Below are 10,248 nucleotides of genomic sequence, written 5' to 3'. Positions count from 1 at the left end.
ACCTTGTCCGTCAGTCTGTCCAAGACAATTGCGAACAGAAAGGGACTCAGGGCTGATCCCTGATGTAGTCCTACCCCCACTTTAAACCCGTCTGTCATTCCTACCGCACATCTCACTGCTGTCACACTGTTCTCATACGTATCCTGAACCACCCTCACATACTTTTCTGCTACTCCTGACTTCCTCATACAATACCACAGCTTCTGTCTTGGTACTCTATCATAAGCTTTCTCTAAAGCTGGGCGTACACTGTGCGATTTTTGGCCCATTTTCAGCCGATTTTTCACTCGTGCGACTATTTTTGCGATCGGGCCGAGTTTTGGCTCAATCGCGTGCTGTGCATCGTATAGTTTACACAGGTAAACGAGGAGCGATTCACACCTCACGACCAACTCCCGATCAGAAATCGCAGCGTCACAAGAATATCAAACATGTTTGAAATTCAAATCGCTCCTCGTGAGAGTATCTCACTGTTGAAGCAGCTCCACGAGCCGACTCCCGCAACCTCTCACACTGCGCATGCGCGAACGGCAGAAGAGGACGTAAAATCCTCTGTGTGTGCGCGCGCGCATGTGCGAGTTAATTTCTTTTTTGATGAAATCATTGAAATATTGTTTGATTAGCAAGCAATAATTGCTAGTTGCAAATATACATCATAAAACACAAGTTAATGGTACTTTTTCAGTGAATGAGGTGAAAACCCGCATCTGCCCAGCCATTTTTTTGTTCATGCACATCGCCTTTTTTTAGGTGTTTCTAGACACAGAAATGGCACAAATTGCCAAGGCATTTTGGACATTTCAGATGAGCGTCTCTCCCATTTTTATGATGCAGTTCCGGATACAAGAGTCCGATATGTGGTGTAAGGACGTATAGTGTGAGCAGTCAGGTCGCATGAGAGCGTCGGGTCGTATAGTGTGAGTTTAATAATCGTGAGTTGTGAACTTTTAAACCCTGCGATTTAGTCGTATAGTTTGAGCTGGAGCTGAGTACACGATTTAAAATATCGTACAGTGTACGCCCAGCTTAAGTAAACAAACACACAATGTAAATCCTTCTGTCCTTCCCTATACTTCTCCATTAACACTCTCAAAGCAAACATAGCATCTGTGGTGCACTTAGCTGGCATGAAACCATACTGCTGCTCACAGATCTCAACCTCTTCTCTAAGCCTAGCTTCCACTACTCTTTCCCAGATTTTCAGGCTGTGACTGATCAACTTTATTCCCCTGTAATTACTACAACACTGAACGTCGCCCTTATTCTTGAAAACCGGCACCATTATGCTTTGTCTCCACTCCTCAGGCATCCTCTGACCTTCCAAAATTCTGTTAAATAACCCAGTCAAAAAGTCCACTGCTGTCTCGCCCAAACATTTCCATGCCTCCACTGGAATATCATTCAGTCCAACTGCCTTACCACACTTTATTCTCCGAATTGCAGCTCTTACTTCCTCCTTGATTACCTGGGGCACTTCCTGATTCACAAACACTACCACTTCTAACCTTCTTTCCCTTTCATTCTCTTGATTCATCAGTTCCTCAAAATACTCCTTCCACCTTCCCAAGACACTCTCCTCATCAGACAACACATTTGCATCTTATTCCTTTATCATCCTAACCTGCTGCACATCCTGCCCATCACGGTTTCTCTGTCTTGCCAATCTGTACAGATTCTTTTCCCCTTCCTTAGTGTCCAACTTCTCATACAGCTTGCTATATGCCTTCTCTTTAGCTTCTGCCACTGCTCTCTTTGCCTTACAACACATCTCCTTGTACCTCTGTCTACTTTCTTCATCTCGCTGAAAATCCTAATTCTTTTTAGCCAACTGCTTTGCTCTCAAACTGTCCTGAACTTCCTCATTCCACCACCACGACTCCTTGTCTATCTTCCTCTGTACTGAGGTCACCAAGTACCTTCCTAGCCACATCCCTCACTGCATTTGAAGTCTCATCCCAGGTATCCAGAACACCACCATCATTACCCAGTACCTGCCTCACTAATCCCTGAATTTTACACCACAGTCTTCATCCTTGATCTTAGGTTCCGCTCTCACTCTCTTCCTCTTCTTCACCTCCAAAACCATCCTACATATCACTATCCTATGCTGTTTAGCTACACTCTCCGCTGGTAACACCTTGCAATCACTAACCTCTTTCAGGTTTTGTCTCCTACAGATGATATAGTCGACCTGTGTGCATCTTCCCTCACTCTTATATGTTATCCTGTCCTCTTCCTTTTTCTTAAAGTAAGTGTTAACTACATCCATCATTATCCTTTTAGCAAAATCTACCACCATTTGTCCTTTCTACTCTAATTATCTCAAGATGTACATATAGCAAAAGGATAATTCAGGATTCAAACTGAAGTAGACAGTTGGGCCAACATATTGATTCACCTCCAGGCTTATATTTCCCAAATTTTGGCTCCATGAGAGTCTCTAATACAGAAAAAAAACTGTGTTGATTTTAGGGATTTAAAGTGTGTAAATGTACACTGGTGATGTAAACTCTGTCATGCTCTGTTTTTTGTGATTCAACAGGGTGGTGTTTGACAAAATAAATAATATAGGGCATGTACATGGAAGTACTCAAGAAATCCACAGTAATGTTCACATGGTGTCCAAGGCATCTCCAAAGTGCCACACCTTTATCCAAATGACCCACACCCTTATCCACTATACATCAAGAGCATGCAACTTTTTTTTACAAAAAAAAAAAAAAAAAACATCTCACAGAAAGTCCTCAAAGTTAATTACCTATAGTTTCATTATTAAGTGGCCAAAAGATGTATAAGATATAGCTTCCAAGAGGCTAGCTAAGCTAACCATTCCAAGAGGCTAAACCCAAATCTGGTCACCCTATCTTATCAAACTTCTGGTTTATCATTCTGCCCAAACTCGACATAAACTCCAGTTAAAGTAAACCTTTTCTTTTTCTATGCTATCCAAAAGGTCGAAATATTAACTAACAAAATAATCTACAACTGCTTCAGTTTCACCAAACAGAGTCAATCCCGTGTGCTCTGGAGCTTATATTAGTTTAGCTTAGCTTACCTTAGGTTAGCATGGCTTGATTCATTTACAGTTACATTTACGGCATTTAGCAGACGCTCTTATCCAGAGCTACTTACAAAGTGCTTTGCTTCTGATCACAGAATACATCCTAGGAAATAGTACAGATAGGCAAGAATTCAAGACACCATTGAGTCAGACTACTACTAAACTACAGGAGTCTACCTAGTGTTTTGCAAGTTAGACATTTGCCAAGAAGCACAAATAACCATAGACAGACATACAATTTAAGAACAACGGCAAGTGGTATCAGCCGAGTTAGTGCTCTGGTAAGAACTCAACAAACAGGTGAGTCTTCAGTCTACGCTTGAAGATAGCAAGAGACTCTGCAGTCCTAGCAGCTAATGGAAGATCGTTCCACCATCTTGGAGCCAGGACGGAGAATAGTCTGGAGCTTTGTCTTCCATGAGACTTTAAGCATGGAGTTTCAAGTCGAGCCAAGCTTGAGGTTCTAAGTGTTCGCTGTACAGATCGGCTTTTTACCATGGACATCATGTAGGGAGGGGCCAGTCCATTTTTGGCTTTGTAAGCAAGCATCAAGGTTTTATATCTGATGCGTGCCGCTACTGGAAGCCAGTGAAGAGAGCGTAGTAGAGGAGTCACATGTGAGAACTTGGGTAGATTGAAGACCAGTCATGCTGCAGCATTCTGAATTAGTTGTAGAGGTCTGATGAATTGCATCAGTCCAGCTTAAAGATTACTTGAGACTGCACAAGCACTTGAGTAGCTTCCTGTGAAAGGAAGGGTCGTATTCTCTGTATGTTGCAGAGGAGAAATCTGCAGGATCTGGTCAGCTTTGAAACATGTGTTGAGAAGGACAACTCGTTGTCCAACGTTACACCCAGGCTTCGAGCAGTCCCCTGTTTCATTACTGATATGTCTTGTTGTGATGCACATTGAAATTCCCAAAGACAAAAAAATCACGAATCACGGTAAGTGACGTGTTAATTTTTTCAGCTTCGACTGAGCTATTGGCTAGAGCAGCCATCAATCACTTTGAAGGCGTCAGCATGGTTGCTTTTGCAGAAATTGTATACCCCCCCTCCCTTCCCCCTTCACACCTGGCCAGGCAGAGGTGTGAAAAGCTTTTCATTCATAAAATAATATTAATTAAAGTGTCGTTTGTACCGCGAGATAGGACTCCATGCCTCGTCCTTGTCTGGCACCCCAGAGTCATATTACCACGTTTTACAAACAAGGACTTGATCTTGGAGAGACCATTATGTGTATATTTATTTATTATATTTATATTTTTTTACATGCAAATGTGCACTATTTCCTTTCATTTTCTCCAGTAAGGAAGGATTTTATTTCATATGTATTTGTTTTTGAAATGTGTGAAATGTTTGAAAATATATCGAAAATATATCGAACTTGTTTTCAACATTCTGTCTTGTCATTTTCCACATTTTGTAAATGCATTACACTCTTGTGTACATACAGTAAACTTTAAGAATACTTTAAGGAGTATATTTCAAGTACATAAATAGTAAGCTACAAGTAATATGCCAAGCAAACTTAAAGTAAACTAGTGAAATAACAGTATACTTAAAGTATACAATAAAAATAGACTCAAAGTATATAACTACTACAATGGCAGTATATTGATAAGTGTACTTGTGGTATATTTTAAGCATACGAGAAGGATATACCAAGTACATTGATAGCATATAGATGAGTATACTAGTTTTATACTTTTGAAAACTTAAAATGAACTTTAAAGTATACTTTTATAAACTAGAAATGTTCCAATTTAGTCCGAAAAAGTATTAAATTGGTATAATTTCTAGTACACTTAAAGTATATGGTCTGTAGTATACTTGCTATACTTACAGTTGTGATCAAATTTATTCAACCCCCAATGCTGCGAAGGGTTTTATGGAATTCAGTGCACATTTGTAATTGTGTTCATAATGAAATCTTACAAGGACTTGTTAAAGAACTAAATGCAACTAAGATAGCATCAATTTTTTTTGTCATAAAGTATTAAATGGCCTTTTTGTGATTTCTTCATTGACACAATTATTCAACCCCTTTACGACTACCACTCCTAAGAACAGAGGTTCATTCCAGTGTTTTCCATCAGGTATTGAAAACATCTGTGGATGTCAACGAGCAGCAATCAAGCATGATAAGCACCAATTAGGCAGATTTAAAAGGACTGTGATACTCAGCTCCTTCTAGACATCTACTGGTGTGTTTCCAAGCATGGTGAAGGCAAGAGAATGGTCCCAGAAGACAAGAGAAGAGGTTATTGCTCTTCACAAGAATGGCAATGGATATAAAAAGATTGCGAAGTTGTTAAATATTCCAAGAGACACTATCGGAAGTATCATTCGCAAGTTCAAGTTAAAGGGCACAGTGGAAACGTTACCTGGTCGTGGCAGAAAGAAGATCCTGACCGCGACTGCTGTGCGCTACCTGAAGCGTAATGTGGAGAAAAATCCCCGCGTGACTGCTAAGGAACTGAAAAAAGACCTGTCAGATGTGGGCACTGAAGTTTCAGCTCAGACAATAAGGCGCGCACTGCATAACGAAGACCTCCATGCCAGAACGCCCAGACGCACCCCCTTGCTGACTCCAAAGAACAAGAAAAGTCGACTGCAGTATGCCAAAAGTCATGTGGACAAGCCACAAAGGTTTTGGAACAGTGTACTGTGGTCAGATGAAACTAAATTAGAACTGTTTGGGACAATGGACCAGCGCTATGTTTGGAGAAGGAAGAACCAGGCTTATGAACAAAAGAACACCTTGCCTACTGTGAAGCATGGCGGGGGGTCAATTATGCTTTGGGGCTGTTTTGCTTCTAATGGTACAGGAAAGCTTCAACGTGTGCAGGGTACCATGAATTCCCTTCAGTACCAGGAGATCTTGGAGGAAAATGTGATGGAGTCAGTCACAAACCTGCGGCTTGGGAGACGTTGGACCTTCCAACAGGACAATGATCCGAAGCACACATCCAAGTCCACTAGAGCATGGTTGAACATGAAAGGCTGGAACATTCTAGAGTGGCCATCGCAATCACCAGACTTAAATCCAATTGAGAACCTCTGGTGGGACCTAAAGAAGGCAGTTGCAGTGCGCAAGCCTAAGAATGTGACTGAACTGGAGGCTTTTGCCCATGAAGAATGGGCTAAGATACCCATAGGTCGCTGCAAGACACTTGTGTCAAGCTATGCTTCACGCTTGAAAGGTGTCATAACTGGAAAAGGATGTTGTACTAAGTACTAAAAAATAATGTCACTAGGGGGTTGAATAAAACTGATAATGATGTGAGCACAGTAAAGACATTTGTGGTTATTCCATCATAAATATTATGTTATGTTTGTCTAATTTATAAGTGCCTCTTTGATATAATTGTAAATAAGATGACTGAAATGATCAAAATCAATGTCAAACTGGCCAAAACACTTTATTTCAGTGGGGGTTGAATAAATTTGATCACAACTGTATACTGAAGTATTCTTAATAAATGAACTTTAAGTATACTACTTTTTGCTAAGGGTCCTGTAGTTTAGTAGTAGTCTGACTCAATGGTATCTTGCATTCTGGCCTATCCGTACTATTTCCTAGGATGAATTCTGTGATTGAATGCAAAGCACTTTGTAAGTCGCTTTGGATAAGAGCGTCTGCTAAATGCCGTAAATGTAAATGTAATATGTGTTTTAGTGGGTGAAAATGCGTTCGCAAACTCTGTCTTAATAGGTGAAAAGTGCTTAAGGTTCTTACAAAAGGTTGAACCTGTTGTGACTAACTAAGTGAAATGTGCTCATGTTTCTGCCAAATGGGTGACACTTTCAATAAATGGGTTTAGGACACTGAGAATTTGGTTCAGACAACAGAGTTTTGTATTTTAGCAATTGAGGAAAACTGTAATCAGTCATGAAATAATTTTCTGCACCTAATCAAGTATATAATACGTATGTACCACATATAGAACTGTGTCTAAGAAAGTGTAATCGAGCCAATCAGTTAGTGGCAGCTGCCCAATCAGCTAACAGCATATAAATCACCACACCCCTTTTTGTCTTACAAGGCTTTAAATTTAAGGTGAATCTGCATTAGAAGAAAGGAAGGTTTTTCTTTATGCCACTATGAATATTCTTGGATTATTACATTTAACTTCACTAGTCATAGCCAAGTGTGAGTATACACCTTTACCATTTGCAAAAAGTATTCATTTATAAAAAATAATTTGTGAGAGAAAGAAAATGTTTAAACAGTAAAAGTATTAGAATTTTAGAGAGAGTTAAACTTTGTAGTTTATGGTATGATCTTAGTTTCACTTTGATTGTACCTTAACATTTTAAGGTGGATCTGCTGGGGTTATCTCACAGCTGGAGTCTATAGTGAGGGTACAGTCTGGATTTTCCACCACACTTCAGTGCTTCGTTCTGCCAGATGGGGATTTTTCAGTATTTTGGATGAAGATTCCTCTGAACAAAGCCCCAGTGGTTATCGCCACTGCTAAAGCACACAAAGATGCTGTAGACGTGTATGAACAATTTAAAAACCATTCCAGAATCACAGTCACATGGAACAGAGTTACCTTCAATTTGTCATTTACATCAGTAGAACAGACAGACACTGCAACCTACATTTGTGGCAGATATGAATTTGGAAGATATTTCTTTGGAAATGGGAGCACGCTGATCCTTGAAGAAGAAGAAGATGATGATGATGATGATAATGATGATGGTAAGTTTGCGCAAAATATGGAAGAACTTAGAGTATGAAATAATATGACCACAGATTATTTGTCGAAGGTTAAGATGTTCTTTGTCAAAATCATATCAGTGGGTTTATCGATAAAGAAAAAGCTGCATCAGTAATTAATATCTAAGGTCTATGATGAGCCACTGCACAAAGCCTATAAGGGTGATCTGGGAAAAAGGAGTAATCAGCCTCAGTGGCTACTGATACAAACTGAATGATTTGTGAAAGACTGATTAATTGAAAAATATAAAAAGTGATGTCTACAATTTCTATTGAAAAGAAATAATGTGAATAAACATCATTAGCTTTCGAAATCCTGATGAATGTGATTAGATTTTATGGAAGAAAAAAAAAACGTTGATCCATTGTGATGTAAATCACAAAAAGTGCATTTCAGTAACAAATAAAAGCTTAATAAATGCAGCTTGAAAGATGAACAAAATGCTGGATTAATCATATCAATATTACCACAACCGCACTATAATGAATAACACATATAAGAGCAAAATGTTGGCTCTCTCAGACTGGGTATATTAGTTATTTTTGTTAAATCAGTTTGCATAGTTTTAACCTGTTGCTGGATATATTCAAAGTTGTATCCATTAATTTTAGATAAAACTTTGTTGAAGGGTGAGTCTACTTGTAAATGTATATCTTTTTTTCATAATTTGAACCAATTGCTGCAAGACAAAGAAGAGAAACACAGTGGGCTTGATCAGATCCTGATACCAGCATTAGCAGCAACTAATGTGGCCTCAATATTTGTAATTAGTTTACTATTTTACCACTTGAAGAAGACCAAATCAGGTAAAAATACTTGGAATGCTTATTTCCTTATACATTGTTAATTTAATATCCATTCCTCTAAAAAGAAAGTATCATGAAATTAGTAATGTTAAATTATAATTAAATTATATACTATTACTGTAACATACTGACATTTGTCTTCACTAAAATAAATTTTAGAGTGTCCATTATGCATTTGTATTTTCCTTTTGCAGGTTTAACAGGAGTAACTAGTAGTGCAGACCATGACCATGTGAGTTACTTGTTGATTAAATAAATAGTGCAATACACTAAAATCATAAAGCTGTAAAACAAATGCAGGTCCAGACGGGTTCTCGAATTAATATGGTTTTAATATATGAATAATGAATTTTTAACTGAAGTTTGATATATTTTGATATATTTTGATTAGTGGTGGGCCGTTAACGGCGGTCGTTAATTTGATACTCTTATCGGGCGATATAAAAATTATCGCCGTTAATCTATTTTTAAAGTTGGGTTGGGAACTGGGTCAAAATGGGTAAACAAACTAGGATGACTTTCAACTTGATAGTTTAGCTCGGCTGTATTCCTAACCAAATTGCACAGTAGGGGCGAGAACGAGTTTTTAAACCTGTGAATTACAAATCGTACGTGTTTTTACATGGATGCAGCCACGAAGTCGCCAGGTTTGCTTCATGGAAAATTCATTTTTAGGAACGTAAAGTGTTACCGGAGCGGAGCTCGGAGCAGTCGTTTTCTGCATGGTCCTAGCGCTAGATTCGTCGCTATTTAAATATTTATTTTTAACCGTTAAAATTAACTGACTTTTGAAAATTACGTCCGTGAGGTTAAATGTACTAAATGTTGGCTTACATTTCAAATATCATGTTTAGCTGAATAAACATGTTATTTAATGTACAGTATGTAGGCTTACAAATTCATGTTTAACTGAATAAACCGTTGAACACGAGTAGCCTACATTTTATTGAGCATGTTTTTTTTTCTTCAAGTATCAAAGTAGAACAGCTTCCTCAAGCAGTCATTGATGCATTTTGGAAATAGGAGATGAGCCCCTGGTCTATTGCACCCTCTGTATTAAGAAACCCTATCTCAAAAACGGACTTTTAGTCATTACTTGGGTAGCACGCATATGAGCCATTTTAATATAGATTAATCTAGATTAATTTCAAGATTTCAGTGAGATTCATCTAGATAAAAAAAAATAATCTATGCCCACCCCTAATTTTGATATGATATATTTTGTCCAACAGAACACAGATGAAGTCAACTATGCTGCTCTCACATTTGAACACAAACGAAAACAATTTGTACAAAAGAAGGTCAATGTGGACCCAGTTATATATGGAGTTGTGCAAACCCAAGAGGAATTATAGTTCAATGAAAAATTACCATGCCCATTGTACATACAAAGTTCACCATTGTAACATAATTTAAAATCACAGAGCTGTTCATAACATTCTTATAAAAAATTGTATATCCCTTCCTACATACCCCTACATTGTTTAAATAAATAAAATAATAAAAGTAATAAAAATGTAATGATTGGGTCATTGTTTCTTTCACTTTCTCCATGGTTTCATATTATCTTAAAAGGAATATGTAAGAGTGTGACGCCGGGGGCGTCGGGACAGAGGCAGCCGGAGACGTGGGTTGGACAGAAGGTGGTTTAT

The 10,248-nt window shown here is 38.4% G+C and overlaps 1 protein-coding gene across 2 annotated transcripts; it reads left to right on the top strand.

The window, feature by feature from the left end:
- Positions 1-7,105: 7,105 nt before the first annotated feature.
- On the top strand, positions 7,106-10,052 carry LOC143475683 (uncharacterized). 2 transcript variants are annotated; one of them, XM_076973589.1, is made up of 6 exons: positions 7,106-7,216; positions 7,385-7,568; positions 7,683-7,771; positions 8,477-8,596; positions 8,791-8,828; positions 9,829-10,052. In XM_076973589.1, the coding sequence occupies exons 1-6, from the start codon at positions 7,168-7,170 to the stop codon at positions 9,949-9,951; spliced, it is 603 nt and encodes a 200-aa protein (XP_076829704.1). In that variant the 5' UTR covers positions 7,106-7,167; the 3' UTR covers positions 9,952-10,052. The 2 variants fall into 2 exon arrangements, with proteins under 2 accessions (XP_076829704.1, XP_076829703.1); XM_076973588.1 differs by having other exon boundaries at positions 7,385-7,771.
- Positions 10,053-10,248: the final 196 nt, after the last annotated feature.

This window comes from Brachyhypopomus gauderio, chromosome 14 (genome assembly GCF_052324685.1).
Source record: "Brachyhypopomus gauderio isolate BG-103 chromosome 14, BGAUD_0.2, whole genome shotgun sequence".
NCBI lineage: Eukaryota > Metazoa > Chordata > Actinopteri > Gymnotiformes > Hypopomidae > Brachyhypopomus > Brachyhypopomus gauderio.
The sequence above is the reverse complement of the archived record's forward strand: the minus strand, read 5'-3'. Positions and strand labels throughout refer to the sequence as shown.

Bases quoted from the DNA above. Each gene is read 5' to 3' on its own strand.
- LOC143475683 (XM_076973588.1), top strand. From the start codon at position 7,168: ATGAATATTCTTGGATTATTACATTTAACTTCACTAGTCATAGCCAAG. The intron at 8,597-8,790 runs GTAAAAATACTT...TTCCTTTTGCAG, and splicing joins CTTGAAGAAGACCAAATCAG to GTTTAACAGGAGTAACTAGT. The intron at 8,829-9,828 runs GTGAGTTACTTG...TTTGTCCAACAG, and splicing joins GTAGTGCAGACCATGACCAT to AACACAGATGAAGTCAACTA.